This window comes from Mauremys reevesii, unplaced genomic scaffold, assembly GCF_016161935.1.
Source record: "Mauremys reevesii isolate NIE-2019 unplaced genomic scaffold, ASM1616193v1 Contig8, whole genome shotgun sequence".
Taxonomy (NCBI): domain Eukaryota; kingdom Metazoa; phylum Chordata; order Testudines; family Geoemydidae; genus Mauremys; species Mauremys reevesii.
Window position 1 is genome coordinate 1093235 of NW_024100895.1, and position 24135 is coordinate 1117369.

Genomic DNA, 24135 nt, shown 5'->3' on the forward strand with positions numbered 1-24135 from the left:
GAAGCTGTTAACAAAGTTGAGCAGCCCTATAACCACGTGGCTGTGTGTGGCCAGCCTGTTGGGAAGACAATGGTGTTGGGACAGGACTGTCTCCAGGCTGATTCTGGGAGTGAGCAGTCTGTGCTTCAGGATCTGAGGACAGATTCAGCTACTGGTGTTTCAGAGCAGAACAGTTTTATGGCTGAACGCTTAAGGATGCAGGGGAGAGCAAGCCAGCTCTCACCCTCAGACTATTTGGATTTGTGTGATATCTCTGTAAAACAAAGTCCAGCCTTGGAATGGGTAGCAGCTAAAAATCTAAAAGCTAGTGTCTGTGTTAATGCGAATTACTTGGCTGGCAGGGAGAAGAACGCCTGGCTAATAGCTGTTAGCAAAGAGAGCCCACCCCATCAGCCAGTAAATTCTGTTAAGCAAGAGAAATCAGGGTTTAATCCTGCAGGACAAGGAGAAAAAAGAAAATTGAGTTTTGCAAAGGGAAGCCACAGGTTAACACTAAAAGGCCCAAACCCCAATGGTATTGAGCCAAAGGTGTGGCATAGCAAACAGGATGGTAGATGGACACCTGCAATGGATTTGTTGTTATTGCTGATGGTGATGTTTGTAACTAATGTGTTGCTATTACCAAGAAATGTAAGAATGTACAATGTGCCTAATCTTATGGAAAATCCCTTGAACAGGTTAAAAGTAATGCATAAGAACCCACTTTATGTTAAAAGGCCTTGTTATACTAATGTTTCACTGTTAGTGCCTGTAAACAGTCTTGGAACTTTTCATAGGAGAAAAGACATTCCAGACCTAATGTGCTGTGTTAAAAGGGAAACGGAGGCACACTACCATATTGCTTGCATGGCTAAATGCCAAAATTCCTGTACAATGAACAACATTAATATCTACATTGGTTTAATGTTAATTGGGTTCCAGGCATTTGCCAAAGCTTGTATAGATAAAATAGCTAGTTTCTTTAGCTCTTGGCAAGATCACATGAAACGTACAGGAACCCTGCTGCAAGAGCAGATCCAATCCACTATTGTTCTAAGTGAGTTTTACCTTGAGTTCATAAAAAGATTCAATCATGTTATTGAACATGAGTTGGGTAAACCATTTCTGTTATACAGTGACATGGCTTCTAACCAATACAAACTGTAATAAGACAAAACCCAGGATGGGGAGCTTTTGGGATGCAGTCAGTGATGTTTGTGTCATCCCTTCCTGCATCAATTTTGCGTTGGGGGTGTGACGTTATGACTGTGATATAATATCTCATTGAAAGATGACAGGGCCAGAAAGAGTTAATTAACTCATAGACTGACCTGACCCATGGGTGAACCTTAAGGACGGGTTAGGAAGATCTGTAAATGAACAGAGCTTTGAAATGCAAGTCTGCATTGGTAGAGGTAGAAGGGGAGATGTTTGCTCAGGTGTTGTGATGTCAGCAAACAAATCTTGTCTATTGCTATAGTTTTAATTCAAAGATCAAAAAAGGAATATTAACATTTATGATGATACTTGAGTGAAATAGTGTTATTGTCTATGTGTCTCTTTGAAGGTTGTGCTAACCTGTATCTGAACTGTTTAATGGATAAATTAGTCTGTGCTAATTGCCAGGATGTTTGGGAGAAGGGGTTAAGCCTATTGTTTTCTCAGGCCGAAAGGCTGCTGGAAATGTATAAGAAGCCTGGGACACGATCCTGCTTCATCTCAGATCTGCTTTGGGTTTCAAGAGGGGGAAACCTTAATCCATAAGGGTTGAGATCCCCAGTCATTGACTGGAGCCACCCTGAATATGGAAATTGGACTATAACCTCTGGACTATTTCTAAGAGGACTTTTGGCAACTACAAGCTCACCTCTGCTATGTATCTGAACCTCAAGAATTGAATTCAAGTCTGTCTGTAGATTAATCTTTTAACCAACACTCTCTCTCTTTTCTTTTTTAAATAAATTTTAGCTTAGTTAATAAGAATTGGCTATAGCGTGTATTTTGGGTCAGATCTAAGTTATAATTGGACCTGGGTATGTAGCTGATCCTTTGGGATTGGAAGAACCTTTTCTTTTATATGATGAAGTAAGATTCTTAAGAATCATCATCATATCTGACAGGTGTGTCTGGCCGGAGGCCTGAGGCTGGGCACTTTAAGGGAACTGCGGGGTTTGGATTCTAAGTGACCAGTGAGGTGCTGTAGAAGCTGTTTTGTGCTGGTTGGTAAATCTAAGTATTGGAAGATCCACCAGCGTTTGGGGTTTGTCTGCCCCGTTTGGTTTGCAGTTCACCCTGATCGAGTGACCTCAGCTGGCTCCCACGGGCAGCACCGTCACAGGGTGCAGGACCCTCTGGCTTCCCCAGGAGCCCCCCTGTTTGGACCCGCTGTGGGAAGCGCACGGAGGGGCAGAGGAGGCTGAATGCTCCAAGGAGAGACCCAGGAGGTGAAGCCGTGGGAGCTTCTTGCCCTGCAGACAGGCTGCTCCAAGGGAGAGGAGGCTCCCCAGAGTCCTGCCTGGCTTGGTGGGGAGCAGCTCCAGAGCAGCACCCGGGGACTCCCTGACAACTTCACAGCCGATATCCTGGAGAACCCCAACGACCAGCCAGCCCGACCCCTCCTGGGGCTGCACAGGGATCCGGGCCATAGGCAGGGCGAGGGGCTTCACCCCGGAGACCTTCACCCAGGTCACCCAGCCCCTCAGCATCTGCAGCTGCACCACCCAGGGCCTGACAACAGTTCTCTCTGTCCCAGGGTCTCACCACCCCAGGCAGGTCTCCCCACTGACCCCCACCTTCCACTCCCACTGGGGGTCCGAGGGGCCTGAGCCCAGGAGGCTCCACACAGACATATAGGCTGGGGCCAGGAGTGGGAGCCTGTCCACCACCCCACACCCTGGCTGACAGCGTCTATGGCCTGGGGACCCAGGAAGGAGGTTACTCCTCCTCCGGCCTTGTTTTGGGGCCAACAGTCCCCTGGTCGCATCCCCCTCCTGGGTCTCAGGTTACGAAGGGGCGGCCAGAGCATCCCTGCAGGCAGCTGGAGCAGCCCCCCCAAGTCACACACCCTTATTCCCACCACCTAGACATTGGTGCAGCACACAGGGAAACTGAGGCACACACAGCTCTCATGTAAAACAGTAAGACTCACATACAACATAACAAGGGGAAATCCCCACTTTTTCACAGGGGGCAGCAGGGGGCTCTCCCCGGGCAGTCACGGCTCCCCATTGCCCCAGGGCGGCGCTAGGGGCTGGGCTGCAGGGGGGGGGCAGCAGGGGGCTCTGCCCGGGCAGTCAGGGCTCCCAATGGCCCCAGGGCGGCGCTGGGGGCTGGGCTGGAGGGGGGGCAGCAGGGGGCTCTGGCTGGGCAGTCAGGGCTCCCCATTGCCCCTGGGCGGCGCTGGGGGCTGGGCTGCAGGGGTGGGGGCAGCAGGCGGCTCTGCCTGGGCAGTCAGGGCTCCCCATGGCCCCAGGGCGGCGCTAGGGGCTGGGCTGCAGGGGGGCAGCAGGGGGCTCTGGCCGGGCAGTCAGGGCTCCCCATTGCCCCAGGCGGGTGCTAGGGGCTGGGCTGCAGAGGGCGGGGTGGGGGGCAGCAGGAGGCTCTGCCTGGGCAGTCAGGGCTCCCCATTGCCCCAGGGGGGTGCTAGGGGTTGGGCTGCAGAGGGCGAGGTGGGGGGCAGCAGGAGGCTCTGCCCGGGCACTAGGGGACCATATGTCCCGTGTTCGTTGTGACCGTCCCTTTTTTAAAGCCCTGTCCTGGGCCTCCCAAAGGAGCCTTTGTCCCATTTGCGGGGCGAAGGGGGCCAGCAGAGAGCGCAGGCCCCAGCCCCACGCAGGGGGGAGGCAGGGCTGGGGATGTGGGGTGGGAACCAGCATTCCAGCCTGTGGGGCCCCCCGCAGGGTTCCTGCGACTCGCAGCTGCGGGAACAGAGCTGAGCAGAGACAGAGAGAGAGAGAAGTTGGCAATGAGGGGCGTGGGCTGCAGAGGAACTTCCCTGACGCCCGCCAGAGCTCGGATCCCCCTTCCCCTGCCAGGATGCTGCTCGCTCTGCTGCTCCTCCCCTGGGCATGGGGGGCCCTGGCCGGTAAGTGGGGACCCCCCCTGCCCTTTTTGCTCCCAGGGATGCGTGGGGATGGTGCAGTCCTAGGGCCAGGGTGGGGAAGTACCAGGCTGGGCTAGTGACCCTGGCTGGGGGAGTAGGACGGGGGAGGCAGGTGTCACGGACTCACAGATGGTGCCCACTCGTGGCCCCGTGGGTCCGTGGGGGGTGCCCCTTTCAGTGCGACAGCCCTTCTCGGGGGGCCACTCTCTCTCGGGGTCAGGCCCCTCCACCTCCTGGAGCCGCTTCTCTCTGAGACTCAGCACGTCTGTCTCTGCCGTGGGCCCCTCAGGGAGTCCCCTCGCTCTGGGCCCCCCAGGCCTCCTAACCCCCGAAGGGGACAATGCCCCACCTCACCCTGTTCTCTAGCCCGGAGTGACTCTCAGCCAGCGTAACACAGGAGGGTTTATTGAGGGTTGAACTCAGCACAGGAAACTCTCCGGCCTCAGGCCTGGCCTCCCTCAGCCCAGCACATCCCAGTCCCCCTGCAGCCGGGGGGGCTCTGCCTGCTCCCCCTCTCCAGCCCAGAGCCCCCCTGCTTCCCAGCTGGGCCTCTGATACCCCGGCCCCAAGCCCCCGGTCCATTTGTGATGGTGCTGCCCGTGGGAGCCAGCTGAGGTCACTCAATCAGGGTGAACTGCAAACCAAACGGGGCAGACAAACCCCAAACGCTGGTGGTTATTCCAATACTTAGATTTACCAACCAGCACAAAACAGCTTCTACAGCACCTCACTGGTCACTTAGAATCCAAACCCCGCAGTTCCCTTAAAGTGCCCAGCCTCAGGCCTCCGTCCAGACACACCTGTCAGATATGATGATGATTCTTAAGAATCTTACTTCATCATATAAAAGAAAAGGTTCTTCCAATCCCAAAGGATCAGCCACATACCCAGGTCCAATTATAACTTAGATCTGACCCAAAATACACGCTACAGCCAATTCTTATTAACTAAGCTAAAATTTATTAAAAAAGAAAAGAGAGAGAGTGTTGGTTAAAAGCTCCATATACAGACAGACTTGAATTCAATTCTTGAGGTTCAGACACAGCAGAGGTGAGCTTGTAGTTGCCAAAACTCCTGTTAGAAACAGTCCAGAGGTTCTAGTCCAATGTCTATATTCAGGGTGGCTCCGGTCAATGACTGGGGATCTCAGTCCTTAAGGTTTCCCCCTCTTGAAACCCAGAGCAGATCTGAGATGAAGCAGGATCATGTCCCAGGCTTCTTATACATTTCCAGCAGCCTTTCGGCCTGAGAAAACAATAGGCTCAACTCCTTCTCCCAAACATCCTGGCAATTAGCACAGACTAATTTATCCATTAAACAGTTCAGATACAGGTTAGCACAACCTTCAAAGAGACACATAGACAATAATACTATTTCACTCAAGTATCATCATAAATGTTAATATTCCTTTTTTGATCTTTGAATTAAAACTATAGCAATAGAGGAGACTTGTTTGCTGCCATCACAAGACCTGAGCAAACATCTCCCCTTTTACGACTAACAATGTAGGCTGCATTTCAAAGCTCTGTTCATTTACAGATCTTCCTAACCCGTCCTCAAGGTTCACCCATGGGTCAGGTCAGTCTGTGAGTTGATTAACTCTTTCTGGCCCTGTCACCTTCCAATGACATATTATATCACACTGATAACGTCACACCATTGTCTTCTCTCCACGTAAACAGGGCCTTCCTCTCCCCTCTTCTGTCCTCTGGCTGGTCAGGTCACCGGGGTCCTCTCCCCGCAGCCCATTGTCCCCCACTGGCCAGAACCGGCTGTGACTCCTGAGCTGGGTCTCCGGGTCACCAGGCACTGGGGTCTCCATCCTCCAGGCCATCGGCCGGGGTCCCAAGTCCCTCTCCGGTCCTGTGTTCCAACAAACTCCCTCTCCCCTCCCCTCATTAAACCAGTAACACCCGGGGACACTGAGTCCCTGTGCATGTAACCCACTGGAAACCCACAGAAAACAAGAAAATCCCCCACTTCATCACAGCAGGTTAGGGATCAGCAGGGAGACCCCGTAGTGCAGGATTGTTTACGGGACAGAGGCTCATTCATCTCTCTCCCCACCCGCTTTGTCCTCCACTTGTTCCCTGCCCCCGTCCCAGCCTCCCCTCCTGTCCCCACAGCATCTGTCACCCTCCGACTGCTCCAAATTGACGTCTTCCACAACGCCAGCTCTGTGGACATGTGGGGGATGGCCCTGCTGGGCGACCTGGAGACCCACTCCATGGCCTGCAGCACCTGCGAGATCCGCTTCCTGCAGCCCTGGGCCCGGCAGGGCCTGACCCCGAAGCAGTGGCAGGACCTGGAGCTGCTGATCCATCGCTACCTATTCAACTTCAACCGGACTGTGACCAGAATAGCCCAACAGCAGGGACAGGGCTGTGAGTATGAAGCGGTCTGAGGGGATCCCCGCCCCCAAAACCCGGAGTGCTGAGAACTGACACACTCACCACAGCCACTGAGTGTGTCATTGGGGGCGACACACCCAGTCCCTGGCCCTTGGGCTAATCGGAGCCGGCGTCCCCCAGAGGGGAAACACCCATGTCCCATTCTCCAGCCAGGTCTGGGGCCAGATTGTAGCTGCACTTCCTAGGGGGAAAGGCCCCGTGTCCCACTCCCTGAGCCGAGGCTCCTGGGCTTTCCTGACACGTACCCTGAGCCTTGGAAAGCAGCTCATTTGGACGGGGGTCTGCATCTCAGCAACCCCGTGTGCCGGAGCAGGGAGCGGGCGGATTTGACCTGGGAATGTTGCAGGGGAGTTACACTGGGGATGGGAAGGAAGCTCCCTGAGCTGTAACCTGAGCCAGGAGGGGGTGGGGAGAAGTGACACCTTCTGCCGGGAGACTGAACAAAGGGAGGAGGAGCTGGGGGGAGGGGGGAGAAAGCGAAGAGAGGAACTTTTTTAGTTTCAGTTTGGGCTGGGGGGTGCAACGCAGGGAGCCCCAAGCTGGGGTCTAAGCTCCCTGAACCCCCAGAAGGACTCGATTGAGGGGTCCTGGTTCTGCCTCCACGCTCTGCTGTAGCCTGCGTCCCTATTGTCCAATAAACCTTCCGTTTTACTGGCTGGCTGAAAGTCACTGTGAGTCCCAGGAAGAGGGGTGCAGGGCCCTGACTCCCTGACACTCCGTGACACCCTGTGACCAAGGGGCCCCAAATTTGCACCACAAACTCTGCCTCAGGCACCGATGTAACGCAGCGATTTTCAAACCAATCTGACTATGCACATGAAAAATCAGCTTTAAACAGAAACTGCAACTTACCCTTAACTCCAGCCAGGGTCGCCCCAGGATCCCGCTGACGTCGTGTGGCCCAACATCCTCATGGCACCTGATGTTATGTCTTTACTCCCCCCGTCTCTCTATTTCTGCCCCCTCCTGGGACCTCCGGACGCCCGTCCTCGTCCCCCTGCCCTTCCCGTTCCAGACCCCTTTGTTACCCAGGGCTCCCTCGGCTGCGAGCTGCACCCCAACGGCACCTCGAGGGGATTCTATGACGCCGGAGTGAACGGCGACGACTTCATCAGCTTTGACGCAGATGCAGGGAAATGGGTCGCTCGGCAGGGGGATAACGTGGCTGCGCTCTACACCCGGGATCTTCTCAACCAGGATAAGGGCACAGCCAGCGCTCTTCAGTTTCTCCTGAGAACAACGTGTGTCAGTGAGCTCAAGAGCTTTGTCCAGCACGGGAGAGAGTCTCTGGAGAGGCAAGGTGAGGCTGGTCACCATTCCCTGCTTGCTGAGATGCAGCCACCTCTGGGGTGTGGCAGGGGGACTGTTTGTATAGTGACCCTTGCCTGGTGTACAAATGCAGCTATAGCTGGGGTGCAGCACAGTAGCTATTTCACAGCCGCACCGCAGCACCGTTTAGGACAGGAAGTGAAGGGAGTTCCATCACCACTGGTAATGCAGGGGGTAGAATTGGGGTCTGGCCAGGACAGCGGGGCCAAGGCCTGACCCCGGGGAGCGGAGCTGGGCTTGGCTAGTGAGTCCCTGAGGCTCAGGCTGAATCGTCCCCTCTCCCCCGCCCCGTCTCTCTCCTCCTGTCTCAGAGCGGCCGGTCGCCGTGGTGTTTGCCCGAGCGCCTCCCCCAGCCGGGACCCCCGCGCCGGTACTGCTGGTTTGCCGGGTCACCGGTTTCTACCCCCGGCCCGTCCGCGTGGCCTGGCTGCAGGACGGGGAGGAGGTGGTGCCGGGCTGGTGGCTGAACTCCAGCGGGATCCTGCCCAACGCGGACCTGACCTACCAGCTGCGCAGCTCCCTGGCCGTGGAGCCGGGCGCCGGGCACAGCTACGCCTGCCGGGTGCAGCACCGCCGCCTGGGGGGCCAGAGCCTGCTGATCCCCTGGGGTTGGTGCATGTCCCAGGGGGGGGAGGGGGGGGGTCGTGGTCTCTGGGGCTTGTCCTGCACGTCCTGAGTGGGACGGGGGTGGGCCCAGGCAGCGGGACTGGGGCGCAGGGAGGCAGAGCAGTTGGGTGGGGGGGGGTGGCGATGGATCAGGAGGATGGAGGAGCTGAGGGGAACGGGACAAGAGTGGGATGGGGGAGCAGAACTAGGTGGGGGAAGCTGAGGGGTGGGAAGGTTGGGGGAGACGGGTGGGACTGTAGGGGAGGCAGAGGAACAGGATCAGGGTGGGGGCTGAGGCAGGGCGTTGCAATGTGGGGAGTAGGGGACTGCAGGGAGGCTGAGGAACAGGGTCGGGGCTGAGGGCCGGGGGTGGGAGGCACAGGGGACGGGGAGGCAGAGGAACACGGTCGGGGCTGAGGGCCGGGGTGGGGGCACAGGGGATGGGGGAGGCAGAGGGAGCAGGGCCCACACTCCTGTCCCGGTCCCAGCCCGGCACCCCTGTTTTACAGAGCAGAGCAGGCCCTGGGGCCCCGGCCTGGCCGTGGGCATCACCCTGGGGGTTCTGGCCGTAGCCGCCGTGGCCGTGGTGCTGTGGCAGAGGAGACGCAGGTGAGTTCTCTCCCTCTCGGGGGTGGGGGTGGGGCCATTGCACCCCCTAACCCATCCCCTCTGCTCTCTCCTTCCAGGGGCTACCAGGACGTTAGACCAGAGGAGTCCAGGCCCTGAGGGGGCGTCACCGGCCCAGGCGTGGGGATCGGCCCCTCTCCTGGGGACATGGACCTGTGCCCTGCTATAAGCGATTTGTCCTGGACTGGAACTCTCTGCTGGGTCCCACCAGAGCTGCATCGTCACTGCGGCGTAGTATCCGCAGAGCCAGGTCAGTGAAGCTCTGGCTCAGAACCCCACGCAGCCACATGGGAATTGTTGGTTGAAGATCAGTGACCAGGAGCCAGAAAGCACCAGCAGAAGCAATGGAACTGAGAGACAGCCTGGAACAGCAACAACAAGGGGCAGAAACTGGACTGAGAGAGAAGCAGGCCCTGGCCCAGCTGGAAGCAGAAGCTGCTGAAAGAGAGGAACTGCTCGTAAGGGGCGCATGGAGCTGCTGGCTGCTGAGGAGGGTTCGCCAGATGCGACAGAAAGTGCCAGACTCCAGCTCCACGTGCAAAGAGCAAGGGAAGAACAGCAGAAACGGTCTCCTCTTGAGAGTCCAGGTTGTAAGAGTGTTGGTGTGTTTGTTACTCTGAGCAGTGTCTGTCTTGAACCAGTTTGCAATGGCCAGGGAGAGGGTGACCGCTCGCTGGCGCCCCCAGGGCCGGCCTTAGGATTTACGGGGCCCTCGGCAGGATTATTAAACTGGTGCCCCTGTGCCCCACGGCAGCCTGGGCTTGCAGCCTGGCGGGGGCGGAGGGACAGGGCAGAAAGAACAAGGCGCCCGGCTCACCTCACGGTGGGGGAGAGTCACCATTCCCCGCAGAGACCCCTGTCCCCTCCCCTCCCGCAGAATGGACGTGCAGAAGGTACCTAATTGAAAGCACTAAACTTGGGAATAAAAAATGTCAGTCACAGGATTTTTGATCTGCCCTGAAGTTTGTCAGACATCTGTTTGCAAACACTTGGTAGTCAGGGCGAGGCAGGCGTCCGGCTGAACCCAGCATTCAGTATTCTGCAATACATGATGCAGCTCTTCTCTAGGTTACATTTGCTTCACCAGTATTTCTAAGCTGATTTTATATTTGAAATGGACCCTTACGCCTTCATAAAGTAATCCGTCCAGATTGCTACATATTTAACTCACTGAAACCGACAGGGTTTGAAATTAATGAGTCACAGAGGTTTAGCGTGTTCATAGCAATGGTCATTGCTTTCAGAGAAAGGGACACGAATTTCCTGTGGGTGAGGAAATTTCACCAACTTTAAAAAATATGTTTGCAAAGATTGTAGGCATCACAAAGGGTTTTATATCTTACTAAGGTACGGACTGTGCTTCAAACTACTTCATCGGATAGTCAGAAGTAAAGAAAGGGAAACTTTGTCCAGCTATCTGGAAGCAAAGGGCTGTGGCCTCCTTCAGTGTGGGGAGGGGGAGACGGGGTGAAGGGAGAAACGGATGGACAGAAAAGACAGGAAGACTTTGGAAGGAAGTGTTTTTACTATAGTCATTAAAATGGGTATTTTAGAGAAGGGCTTTTGAAGGATTTATTTAAAAAACCGTATGTCTGAAGATCCCAGCATTTAAGGCTACAGATGATTGTGCATCTAAAAATCGATGCAAGGATTTTTTAGAGATGTGATTTTATAATCTTCACCCACTCACGAATGAAATATTTTAAAGCAGATTTTAAACTAAGGTCCTGCAGACTGACACGTTCTGAGTCCGTATTACAGCCGTGCAGGACTGGTGTGTCGGGACATTCAGAACCTGACAGGAGATACCCCCTGGAGGCTGGCAAATGCCTGTGACATGGCGTCATTACCCCTTGACTGGCTCTGGAACAAGTTCCAGTGTTGTGCTAATAGCTCTGGCAGGCTGGAGACTTTTTCTCTTTTAACGACTAGATCCCCTTCCCAGGAGCCTGCAGGAAGGGTCAGAACAGGGATACGAAAAGCAGACGGGTGGACACTAAGACCCAGTGGTGCCCCAGATTTTCAGGTGCCCTACCCAGCTGCCTATGCCTGAGGGGGGCCCCAGGCGCCCCCAACCACTTGCTGCCTAGGACTGCCCAGCTCGCCGTGTGTGTGTGTGTGTGTGTGTGTGTGTAAGCTACTGGTTATAGATCAGCTCATGTTCTCATAATGAGCGTAGCATATTGCCTTGTCCCCTGAAAAGATCCCGTGTATTTTTATCAGCATAACACTAGGTTGCATCCAGTTAGTGTCCTAGCAGAATCCCAGAGACCAGACAATTCTGCTGCTTGTATTTTGCCTGTTGCTTCTGTGTTGCTGGGAGAGGGTGTAGCAGCTCGGTCGGCTCAGGGTGCCGCCCTAGCCAGGGCACAAGGAGAGCAGGAAGGTGATTTGGTTGTGTTGCCGGCACAGAGGGCCCGAGGACAGCAACAGCGGTTCGTTGCCCGGTGTGCGTCGCGCCAATGAACACACCAAGGTGGAGAAGCAGACAAAGTTTATTTGAGATCTCAAAGCGATGCCAGGAGACAGACACGTCTCAAATCAAGCACCCAGCTACAAGCAGCTTTTCCCTTTTTATACATAACTTTAGCTAAGCCTCTTCTATCTCCCCTTTTCCCCCCTCCCGTCTCCCTGTAGCAGCTACACTAAGCCGGTAATTACATTAAGCAGTTAAGTCATTTTCCATGACTACCAGTCTAGCTCGTTAGTAACTCTTCTTTGAACCGTTAGCTTGTCTTATTTTCTTTGATTTGTTATCTTGCCCCATGCAGGCCATTATCACCCTTTGGTACCGGTTTAAGCAGTGTTGCAACTGATAACTAAGCAGGCCTGTTAGGTTGATTAAAGTTTAAACATGGAAGGGCATGGGGGAACTTTGGTTCATTCAGGCCTAGTTACCTAGAGTTATGCCTAATGACACTAACAGTTGCATTACCCACTAACAGTGTGCAAACTTGCAACAAGGAGGAAAGTTGCAGAGGGAAAGAGAAGAGTCCCTCTAACCTTGTATCTAGTGAGTCTCCGACCTTGCCTGAAAGGAGACAGTGTAAAAATCGTGTGGCTGGGCCAGAGGTGATTCTGGATGTAAGTGAAACCCTGAAAGAGTCTGTTGTTGCTCAGAAAACTATTCCTGTAGAGCAAGCCCCAGGTGAAGAGGGTGAGGGCAGAAGTTCTGTGAGGGGTGAACCGTTGTTCGAAGAATCCTCAGGGTAGTCTGCAAGCGGCTCTGCTGCAACTGAAGGGTGTGCAGGTGACGTTTCAGTTCCTAACAGCCAGAAATTGTCTGTGGTGAATGGATCCACTGACTTTCCTTGTGAACAATCCCGTGTGGGCAGCTCTGAGAAGGTCTCAGGTGGAATGAAAACGGTGAAGGAAGTTGAGCAGCGCTATGACCAAGGGGCTGTGCTTGGCCGGGCTGCCCAGAGGATTCAGGGGGCCTGGGGCAAAGCAATTCTGGGGGCCCCCTCCATAAAAAAGTTGCAATACTATAGAATCCTGTATTCTCGCAGGGACCCCTGTGGGGCCCGCGGCACATTGTGCCCTCCCCCCCCCGCTCTGGGTGGGCCTGTGCTCGGCCGGCTTGTTGGGAAGGAAGACAATGGGGTTGGACCAGGAATGTCTCCGTGCTGAGTCTGGGAGTGACCGGGGTGTCTCAGGTGCAGAGGGAAGACGGGGCAGCTGAGTCTGGGGAGCAGCACAGCTGGGCCGTTCATCTCTGGAGAACGCAGGGGAGGGCAGGTCAGCTCTCAGCTCTGTCCTAGTCTCTCAGGGCATGTAACGGCTGATCCCATGGGGAAGCAGAGGCTGGGGAGGGAAGGACCCCAGAACTTAGTCTAACTTGCTAGTGAAAATGGACGGTATCTCTTTAAGACCGAGTCCAGCCTTGGAAGTGGGCCCAGTTGAGGATCTGAAAACCAGTGAGGAGGCTAGTGGGTGTGTTGGTGAACGTGGCCCGGCCAAGACTTGCCAGTAGCCATTAGCACAGAGAGCACGGCCACTCAGCCCCTGGAGTCTGCTCAGCAAGAGAACTGGGGCTTTGATCCTTCAGGACAAGAGGCAAGAGAGACCTTCCTTTTTGTCACGGAGTGTGGGGGGGTCAGGCCCTGCACCCCCGGCTGCCTGCGACTCACCGGGACTCTCAGCCAGCCAGTAAAGCAGAAGGTTTATTAGCCGACAGGACACAGTCCCAGACCGGTTTTGCAGGCACAGACAACAGCATCCTCCCCAGTTAGGTTCATCTGGGGGTCCCAGGAGCACCACAGCCCCCTTGGGGGTCAGAGCCCCGTCTGGGTTCCCCTCCATTCCCCAGCCAGCTCCTGAAACTCTCTCTCCCCAGCATCTCCTCCCCCAGCCTTTGTCCAGCTCCCTGGGCAGAGGGGTCCCCTGGCCTCTCCCCCCTTCCTGGGGTCTCCCGTTACCTGCTCAGGTCTCCTCCCTCCAGCCAGTCTCCCATCCCCCAATGCAGATCGTCCTCCTAGGCCAACACCCCCCACTCAGCACTCACAGCCCCCAGTAAGAACAGGCCCAGTTCGTCACATCTCTCCCCCCTTCGAGACCGAACTGAGCGGGGTCACTCCAGCCAGTGACCTGGGGAAGTTCGAACCCACCCACGTTCCCAGGGACGCCCCAACAGCCCTCCCATTCCTTGGGGAGAATTACCCCAGGCCCTTCCAGTTTCACGCGCCCCTTTAGGTCGGGGGTGCGTGGTCGCACTCGCAGTTTGCATGTGGGAAGGCTTATGTGGCCCGTGCCCTTTCCCCACCCCAGTACCCCTGGGGTTCAAGCTGGGCTGGGGGCTTCTCCCCACGTTCCAGGCTGGGGGGCTGGGATTCGGGCTCTCTTGGTTCAGAGCCCCCCTTTGACCTTGGCCACCGTCTGGAAAGGCTCCTCTGTGCTGGGCAAGGGTCCTACAGCCATTTTCCCCTTGTCCCGGGCCTTCCCCCCCTCTGGCAGGGGTCACAGGAGCGGCAGTGCTGCCGGACATGGGTAAAGACCCCAGGCCAGTAAAAGCTCCGTAGCAGCCTCTGCTGGGTACGCCAGGCTCCCTGGTGCCCTGCGAGGGGGATGTCATGGGCCCGGCACAGCAGCTGGCGGCGATACTCCTGGGGTACCACCAGCTGCCTCCTGATCCCCCCTGACTCCATTTCCCCGGGGGAGCCCATTCTCGGTACAGGAGCCCCTTCTCCCACAGGAACCTTTTCCGGCCACCTACCCCCATGGTCTGTACTGCACTGAGGTCAGCCAGGTCCCTTGGCCTCTGCAAGGAGGGATCTTTCTGCAACTCGGCCTGGAACTCAGCGGCTAGGACAGGGATGGGGATCTGCTCTCTCCCGCTGGCTGGGTCTGAGGCCACAGCCTCCCTGAGCCCTGTCCCTGGGTGTTCCCTCCCCACCGGGTCAGGGTCCGGTGCCTCGGGCAGAGTACCTTCCCCGGTGTCAGGGCGTCGTGCCCCTCACTGGCTCTGGCTACGGGTCATGACCAGGGCACCCTGGGAGTTGCTTGGCCAGTCCTCCAGGTCCCCCCCATTAACACCTCCGTGGGTAAATGGGGGTGCACCCCCATGTCCTTGGGGCCCTCCTTGGCCCCCCACTTCAGCTGTACCCTCGCCACGGGCACCTTGAATGGGGTCCCGCCCACCCCCATCAGGGTCAGGTAGGTGTCAGGCACCATCCGATCTGAGGTCACCACCTCGGGCCGGGCCAGCATCACCTCTGCGCCCGTGTCCCAATATCCATTGACCTTCCTCCCGTCTACCTCCAGGGGAACAAGGCACTCGCTCCAGAGGGGCAGCCCCGTGCCCACCCTGTAAACCCAAAACCCGGAGCCTGGAGCATCCAGGTCCCCAGAGGAGCTGGCCTGGGGGCCTCCTCCCTCCTTCACAGGTGGTACACGGCCAGCCCCCCTTTCCTGGGAATGCTGCCCCTCATCCGGCTGGGTCTTGACCCAGTCAACTCTGTGGGTTGGGTCTGCTCAGTCTGTCCCTGAGCTTGGGGCACTGGGCCCGTATGTGGCCTCGTTGGCCACAGCGATAGCAGCCCATGTCCCGTGGGTCCCCTCGAGCAGGGTTCTCCATGCTTCCCCTTTGGGAGGTCCCCAGGTCACTCTCTTTCCGCGTCGTGGCGGCCCTGCTCCTTTGAGACTCCTCCCTGTCATCCCCTGCCCGACTGTCCACAAATTGGTCGGCCAGCTGGCCCGCGTGCTGCGGGTTCTCCGGCTTCTGGTCCATCAACCACCGCTTCAGGTCGGATGGGCAGTGCTCATACAGGTGCTCCAGTATGAATAGGTCAAGCAGGTCCTCTCTAGTTTGGGCCCCAGCCGTCCACTTGTGGGCATATCCCTGCGCCCGGTTGACCAGTTGTAGGTATGTGCCCTCCCGGGTCTTACGTTGGCCCCGGAACCTCTTCCGGTACATCTCCGGGGTCAGCCCAAACTCGCGGAGCAGGGCCTCTTTGAACAGGTTGTAGTCCCGCGCCTCCTCCCCTCTCATTCGGCTGTACACCTCCACGGCGGTGGAGTCCAGTAAGGGGGTGAGGCGCCGGATCCTGTCTGCGGGGTCAACCCGGTGCAGCTCGCAGGCATTCTCAAAGGCCGTCAGGAATATCTATGTCCTCCCCCTCCTGCGCCAGGAAGCTCTTATCGAAGCTCTTTGTAGGCTTGGGTCCCCCCTCGCTCACCGCAGCCGGGGCCTCCCTGCTTTTCAGCTGGGCCATGGCCAGCTCATGTTTACGCTGCTTCTCCTTCTCCTCCCGCTCCTGCTGGCGCTGGTTCTCCTCGTGTTTACGCTGGTTCTCCTGCTCCTTCAGCTCTTGCCTCCTTAACTCGAGCTCTTCCCGTCTCAGCTCCCTGTCATGTTCCATCCGCATCCGCTCCAGGGACAGGGAGCTCCGCCGGGACGATCCCCTGCTGGCCGCTGAGCCCTCGGTATTCGCTGGGCTTCCCCCCACCCCTCCCCTAGGTATAGGGGGGCAGGGTCTCAGGGTGGCCTCGGCAGCAGTCTGGCCCCTCCCAGCCATGTCAGGCCCCGGGGCCCACGCTGCGTCCGCTGGGCGGCTTCCCTCTGGGACAGGGCCCGATTCACCCAAGCGATCCTTCTCCTCCAGCTGGGCGATTAGCTGGTCTTTGGTGGACCTCCCAATGCGCAGCCCCCTCTGCTTGCAGAGCTCCACCAGGTCTCTCTTAAGGTGCTTAGCAAACATCTTCCTGCTGGCCCCTCGCCGGCCTGTGCTCTCAGCTTCCCACCGGCTCCAGGGAGACCCCTCGTGCACCAGCCCTTCTTCAGGTCACCCCCTCTCTGCCAGGGTCGAGCTGCAGCCTCCTCCGCCCCGGGACTGCTCCTGCAATCCCCCCGGGGGACCCTGTTACTGCAAAGTCCTTCTCACTGGGCACACGCCCAGGGGTTAATCGCCTCCTGAGACCATCTCTCTCTGAATCGTCGGCCCACCTGGTCCCCGCCAATCCTCCTTCACTTTACTACTCCCCAGTCACTTACTGCAAGCAGCACCATTCACAGGGTGCAGTAGATCCCACCGCTACCACCAGTTGTCACGGAGTCCCCGGGCGCTGCTCTGGAGCTGCTCCCCACCAAGCCAGGCAGGACTCTGGGGAGCCTCCTCTCCCTCGGAGCAGCCTGTCTGCAGGGCAAGAAGCTCCCACGGCTTCACCTCCTGGGTCTCTCCTTGGAGCATTCAGCATCCTCTGCCCCTCCGTGCGCTTCCCACAGCGAGTCCGCCCAGGCGGGGTCCTGGGGGGCCACAGGGTCCTGCCCCCCCACTGCGCAGTCAGACGTGACTCTCAGCCAGCCGGGGACACAGGTTTATTCGATGGCAGGAACACGGGCTAACACAGAGCTTGTAGGTACCGCGAATGGGACCCCCTTTAGTTAGGTCCATCTGGGGCCCCAGGGAGGCCACAGCCCCATTGAGAGGCCCGAGCCCCATCGGGGCTCCCCTCCATTTCCCAGGCAGTTTCCAAGCTGAAAAACTCGCCCCAGCCTCTCCCTCCCCAGCCTTTTTCCAGCTTCCCGGGCAGAGGTGTCCCCTGGCCTCTCCCCCCTTCCTGGGGTCTTACATTACCTGCTCAGGTCTCCTCCCTCCAGCCAGTCTCCCATCCCCCAGCGCAGATCGTCCTCCCAGGCTAACCCCCCCCGCTCAGCACCCACAGCCCCCAGTAAGAACAGGCCCAGTTCGTCACAGGTGGTTAAGGGGTTCCTGAGAGAGTCTCCCCCAAGGACCTTAGTGCTCCCGCACCAGACACCCAGCGCAGACCCTGGGCTGAGCCGCGGGGAGCTGGGTCTGTCCCGTGCCCTGGGGCAGCGCTGGTGGAGGGGGGGCACTATCTTAGCTCTGCGTTTCCTGTGCTGGTGTGGGGTGTTTCGCGGTTTGCAGAGTGTCGGGTTTCAACGTTCACAGGTGCCCCGGGAGCAGCCTACACGCTCCTCTGCTGGGACATGGGGCCAAGGGCCCGGGTGAGGGGCTGGGACACGGGGCCTTTCCCCTCCAGGGCGCGCAGGCCACAGGCTGGCCCCAGAGCTGGGGGTTACCCTGCTCCTGCCCTGAAGGGCTTAACCCAGCCCTGGGGGAAGGTTGTGGCTGGGAGCGGGAAGCGGCTGCAGCTGGGCCAGGCCCCAGCCGGCCTGGAGAAAGAGGCTGGGAGCCAGGAGCTCTGTGGTCTCCCTCTGCCTGTAGAGGGAGAAGGGCCTGGCTGCAGGGAGCTGGGGCAGGGTGCCAGGCCGGGCCAGGGGAGCTCCAGCCTGGAAAGCCCCAGGCTGCGGCCTGGCATTGGGCTAACAGGTAGTGGGGGCTGCAGAGGGCAGCAGGTCCGACCCCCCCTTGCCAGTGCTGAGTGGCTGACACTGCAGCCTGCCCCAGGGCGCGGGGGCGAGACGATGGCTGGCAGCAGCCTGATACTGAGGTGAGGTGGGGATAGTGGGTGGGGGTCCCCTGGGAGGGGAGACCCTGAGACTGAGGGGTTACTGCCAGGGGCAGCCCCCCAGTTAAAGGGGCACCGGGCCCAGGGAGGGACACGGGGGCTGGAGGACAGGCGGATCACCGGCCTGCAGAGGGCGCTCCAGAGCTGAATCGAGCTAATTCCCGAGATCGACCAGCAGGAGGCGCCGCAGGGGTGAGTCCCCTCGTCTGCATGGCCCCCGACAGGGGCGGATTAGGCTCCCCTTTGCCTGCAGCCCCCCCCTGCTCCTGCCAGGGAGCGGGGTCAGGGCGTGGGCGGTGGCCCTGCTCCACCCCCACCCCAGCGCTCCAGCTGCTCCCGGCAGGACCGCCAGGCGAGCAGAGCGAGGAAACCCCCGCTCCTGGCAGGAGCTCTGGGCAGGCAGGCGGAGCAGGTCGGGGTGGGGGGGACACATTTTTCTGGGCCCCCCAGTTGGCTGGAGCCCCTGGGCATGGGCCCCATTTGCCCATTGGCTAATCTGCCACTGGCCCCAGAGGGGGGTGGGGGAACTGGCCAGCTGAGGGGGTGAGAAAAGGCCTTTCCCTTTAGGGGGCACCCGCCCCAGGACAGGGACTGGCTGGCTCGGGGGTCAGGGAATGGCCAATCCATGCATCAGATCTGTCACCCCGTCAGGACCCACTCGGACGCTGCTGTGAGCGTGTCAGTTCTCAGCTCCCCGCTGGGTTTGGGGGCCGACCCCCTCAGCCCGCGCCATACTCAGCCCTCGCCTGCATCCTTACCCGCTTTGCTCATCACACGGATGGAGTCAGCCAGGGAGCCATGGATCAGCAGCTCCAGGTCCTGCCCCTGCTTCGGGGTCAGGCCCTGCTGGGCCCAGGGCTGCAGGAAGCGGATCTCGCAGGTGCTGCAGGCCAGGGAGTGGGTCAGCAGGGCCGTCCCCCACATGTCCGTGGAGCTGGCGTTGTGGAAGACGGTGGTTTGGAGCAGCCGGAGGGTGAGAGACGCTGTGGGGAGAGATGGGGAGGCTGGGGCGGGTGGGGGAGGATGGAGCTGGGGGAGGATGGAGCAGGGTGGGAACACGATGAATCAGTCCCAGTCTCCTGAGCACCCCTCATCCCTGGCATCAGGTCTCTCCCTGCCGAACCCATCTCCCCCTGCACCCCACTCTGACCCTACGATGACATCCCCTACCCCCAGTAGTGAAAAGGCCCAGGTGGGGGGTCCCCACTTACCAGCCAGGGCCCCCCAAGCCCAGGAGAGGAGCAGAGGCAGCTGCATCCTGGCCGGGATCTGAGCTGTGCCGGGTTGGGGCCGCAGGACGAGGGCTGGGGTCACCCATATGTTCTCGGTTCTGCTCCGGACCACACGTCTCGTCAAACTTCTGCCTTTGTCTGGCTCTGCTCCCCTCAGCCCCGGGCCAATCAGGGCAGGAGCAGAGGGGGGATCAGGTCCCAGGCTCACCTCAGTGGCGTGAGAGCAGCAAGGTGGGGGGCCAGATGGAGCACAAACAGGATCTGGTCCAGGAGCTGACGCCCGCTGATCCGCTCAGGAATAGCGACCGCCATCGAGTTACACGACATCGGGGGGGGGGGAGGGGCCCACCCAGGGCCGCTGTGACCACCAGACGCACTAGGCGGCCGCCTGGGGCACCAAGATTTGGGGGTGCCCAAAGCGCAGCAGCCAGCTGAGCGCAGGGCTCTGGGCGATCCTGTCGCCCCACCGGGGGGACGGGAAGTGCCGCCCTGGGTTCCCTGCTGGAGTCGCGGTGGTTATGTCTGGACACCTGCGGCTTTACCGAGTGACCAAGACACGGCTCCAATCTCCCATTGGCCTTTGGGTCAGGCCTGGAGGACGGAGCGCCCGTCCCCAGATTAATTGGTTACAAATGCTTTGGGGCAGAGGAGAGAGCCAGGCCCTGCTCCCCAAATAACCCGGCCACAGCCCCATTGCTGCAGGGGAGAGTCCGAGGGGAAAGCAGCAGCTCACCTCCCTCCTCCCAACGCTGTACCCGGGGGGAAGCCGGCAGCAGGATGCAGTGGAAATGGGACAGACCTGGGCCTGGGCAGAACCTGGGTTCTGGGCCCAGCTCTGCCACTGACTTACTGTGTCATCTCGGGCAAGTCGGGGTGGCTCCGTGCCTCAGTTTCCCCACCTGTAATACGAGTATAATGAAACGTTCCTGCTTTTGAGGTCTATGGCTATAGCCTGCTACATACATGCTCTGCGAGGGAGCAGCCACCCCCGGAGCGGGTCATTGCACAAAGGGGAACTACACAGACACCAGGAAGCTCGTTACACGGAAATCGAAAGGCGCAGTCCCAAAACCGAGGTGCCTGCAAGCTGCATGGAAACCTTGCGGCTCCAATTCAATGTGTGTCCCAAAGCAAAACCCACGGGAAGAGGCCCCAAAAGAGCCACCGTGGCTGGCTGACAAAGTAAAGGAAGCAGCGAGAGGCAAAAAGGCCCCTTTAAACTGTGGAAGTTAAATCCTGGAGAGGAAAATAGAAAGGAGCAAAAACTCTGGCAAGTGAGGTGTGAAAATACAATTAGGGAGGCCAAAAAAGAATGTGCAGAACAGCTGGCGAAAGACTCAAACGTTTTGTTAAGCACATCACAGGCAGGAGGCGAGGCAAAGGCTCAGTGGGGCCAATGGCCAGTCGAGGCGTGAAAGGAGCACTCAAGGACGACGAGGCCATTGCAGAAAAGCTGATTGAATTCTCTGCACTGGTCTTCACTGCAGAAGAGGTGAGGGAGATCCCCACACCTGAGCTGTTCTTGTGAGGTGGCAGATCGGAGGAGCTGTCCCAGATTGAGGTCCCCTTAGAGGAGGGTTTGGAACAAACTGATAAACTAAACAGTAATAAGAGACTCCCCAGGACCAGACGGTATCACCCAAGAGGTCGGAAGGAACTCAAATGTGAAATTGCAGAACTACTAACTGTGGTATGTAGCCTGCATTTAAACCCGCTTCTGTACCAGGTGACTGGAGGAGAGCTGCTATGACACTAATTTTTAAAGGGCTCCAGAGGTGATCCTGGCAGTTACAGGCCAGGAAACCCAACTTCAGTGCCGGGCAAACTGGCTGAAACTCTAGTGAAGAGCAGAATTATCAGACACCCAGATGAACATGAGTTGTTGTGTTTGTAAAGGGAAATCAGGCCTCACCAATCTACTAGAATTCTTTGAGGGGGTCAACAAGCCTGTGGACAAGGGGGATGTGGTGGATATAGTGGACTTAGACTTTCAGAAAGCCCTTGACAAGGTCCCTCAGCAAAGGCTCTTCAGCAAAGTAAACTGTCATGGAGTAAGAGGGAAGGTCTCTCATGGATTGGTAACTGGTTACAAGAGGAAACACAGGGTAGGAATAAATGGTCAGTTTTCAGAACGGAGAGAGGTAAATAGTGGTGTCCCCAGGGGTCTGTACTGGGCCCAGCCCTAATCAACATATTCCTAAATGATCTGAAAAAAGGGGTAAACAGTGAGGGGGCAAAATTTGCAGATGATACAAAACTCCTCAAGATAGTTAAGTCCCAGGCAGACTGTGAAGAGCTACAGAGGGATCTCACAACACTGGGTGACTGGGCAGCAAACTGGCAGATGAAATTCAGTGTTGGTAAATGCGAAGCGATGCATGTGGGAAAACATCCTCCCAGTACCATGCATACAAAACGATGGGGTCTGAATTGGCTGTTCCCATTCCAGAAAGATCTTGGGGTCATTGTAGATGAGGGGTGAAAACATTATCTAAGTTGTATCCGTTCTCTGAGAACATCCACTCAATGTGCAGCGGCAGCCAAACAAGCGACCAGGATGTTGGGAACCGTTACAAAAGGGACAGATAAGAAGACACGTTGCCTCTATATAAATCCATGATACGCCCACACCTTGAAAACTGCGTGCGGATGTGGTCGCCCCCATCTCAAACAGGATCTGTTGGGATTGGAAAAGGTTCAGAAAAGGGCAACAGAAATGATGAGGGGTCTGGAACAGCAGCCGTATGAGGAGAGATTAATAAGACTGGGACTTTTCAGCTTGGAAAAGAGACGGCTAAGGGGGGATATGACAGAGGTCTATAAAATCATGGCAGGTGTGGAGAAAGCAGCTAAGGACGTGTTGTTCTTTACTCCTTCTCCTAGCACAAGAACTGGGGGTCACCCAACGAAATGGACAGGAACACAAGGCCGTATTTCCCCACACAGCGCAGTCCGGCTGCGGGACTCCTCGCCAGGGGATGTCGTGACGCCAAGACTATAGCAGGATTTTAAAAGAACACGGTGAGTTCCTGGAGGCCGGGCCCATCAATGGCGATTAGCCGGGAGGGGCAGGGGTGCAACCCCCTGCTCCGGGTGTCCCTGGCCTCTGACTGTCAGAAGCTGGGACTGGGCAACAGGGGATGGATCCAGGGCCGTCCTTACCCGTATGCAGCTGCGTAGGGCACCAGGAAACGTGGGGCACCCCTGCCCCACCTCTTCCCCAAGGCCCCCCCCGCTCTGCCCCACCCCGAGGACTGCAGCAGGGCCGGCGGGAAGTGCAGCGACCTGGCCCGAGCCGTGCCGCCGGTGAGTGCTGGGGGTGGGTTCCCCCCTCCCCCCCAAGCCAGCCCCCACCCCCACGGAGGCCTCCCCCTCCCCCGCGGGGAGCCGCATAGGGCCCAGACTAGCTAGGGACGGCCCTGGATGGGTCACTGCATGAATCCCTGCTCTGTTCATTCCCTCGGGGGCCCCTGGCTCCAGGCACGGTCGGCAGGCAGGACGCTGGGCCGGACGGACCTTTGCTCTGACCCGGTGTGGCCGTTCCTATGCGCTTCAGTCCTCCTGTGCGCCAGGGCTGGGGTCACATGGGTTTGTTATTGTAGGGTTGCTCACAGGTGCCGGGGCGGCAGTCACACAGGAGTGTTATCGGTCACAGTTTAGCCCCCATGTAGGGGGCGGCTGTTCTATGGGGCAGGGACGTCCCGATTGCTCAGCGTCCTTTCCCCACTTCTGCCCCACAGCGGAAGCTGCTTTTCGCCCCAATTCATCCCACAGGGGTTGGGCTCTTCCCAAAGCCCGTTGCTGGGGGCAGGGCAGGGCTGGGCGAGGGGCCCTGCCTGCCTCAGGGTCCCCTATTTCCTCCAGCCCCGAGCGAGTGAGCAGGCGGGTGGCCCCGCAGCAGGGGGCGCAGTCCCCCTGGGGGACCCCCCGTCACGACAGCCCCACTGGGCCGGCCCGCGGGAGGGAGGGCAGGGGGCCGGGCAGTGACAGCCCCACTGGGCCGGCCCGCGGGAGGGAGGGTGGGCAGGGGGCCGGCCCGCGGGAGGGAGGGCAGGGGGCCGGGCAGTGACAGCCCCACGGGGCCGGCCCGCGGGAGGGAGGGCAGGCGGCCGGGCAGTGACAGCCCCACGGGGCCGGCCCGAGGGAGGCAGGGCAGGGGCCGGCCTGCGGGTGGAAGGGAGGGCAGGGGCCGGCCCGCGGGAGGAGGAGGGCAGGGGCCGACCCGCGGGAGGGAAGGCAGGGGCTGGGCAGTGACAGCCCCACTGGGCCGGCCCGTGGGAGGGAGGGCAGGGGGCCGGCCCGAGGGAGGGAGGGAGGGCAGGGGGCCGGGCAGTGACAGCCCCACGGGGCCGGCCCGCGGGAGGCAGGGCAGGGGGCCGGGCAGTGACAGCCCCACTGGGCCGGCCCGCGGGAGGGAGGGAGGGCAGGGGGCCAGCCCAGTGACAGTGGCGGTTGCAGCCCCTGGACAGAGGGAAGGGGCCGCAGGCCGGTGGCACAGGTGAGCAGTCCTGGACGAACAGTCGTGAACCCTCGGCGTCCATTGTGGTTACCGGCTGGTGTCTGTCGCGCCGAGGGCTGGTCTGCGAGGCTGCCGGGGACTAGACCTGGCGGATGGAAACCCCGGGCAGTGGTGGGAGCTCAAGGGACCCTTTGAACCCAGGGGAGCATTTTAAAGAGCGGTGGGTTTCCCGGGGGTCCCTAGGGAGGGGTGGGCGTCAACTCCCCTGGGGCAGCCAGAACTCGGCCTGCCGCGGCGCGAGCGGGAGGGGACGGTGCTCTGCGGCGCCTGGCGCACCAGGACAGGCCCGGAGACCCAGACTGGCCAGGGGCCGGCGACGCGCAGCCCACGGGGCTTGGGGCACAGAAAACACCGGGGTGGGGTTCGCAGGACTGGGCCTGGCCAGGGCTGGGGCGTCTTGCC

At 58.8% G+C, this 24135-nt stretch overlaps 1 protein-coding gene across 1 annotated transcript in view; it reads left to right on the forward strand.

The window, feature by feature from the left end:
• LOC120394825 overlaps window positions 1-9753 on the forward strand; it is a 35916-nt gene extending 26163 nt beyond the window's left edge. The window contains exons 6-11 of the mRNA XM_039518979.1: window positions 3879-4063; window positions 6187-6465; window positions 7508-7792; window positions 8133-8429; window positions 8937-9036; window positions 9114-9753. Of these exons, the coding sequence (XP_039374913.1) occupies window positions 3879-4063; window positions 6187-6465; window positions 7508-7792; window positions 8133-8429; window positions 8937-9036; window positions 9114-9153 (1186 nt within the window). The 3' untranslated portion in view covers window positions 9154-9753. The remainder of the gene's footprint in view (window positions 1-3878; window positions 4064-6186; window positions 6466-7507; window positions 7793-8132; window positions 8430-8936; window positions 9037-9113) is intronic.
• Window positions 9754-24135: the final 14382 nt, after the last annotated feature.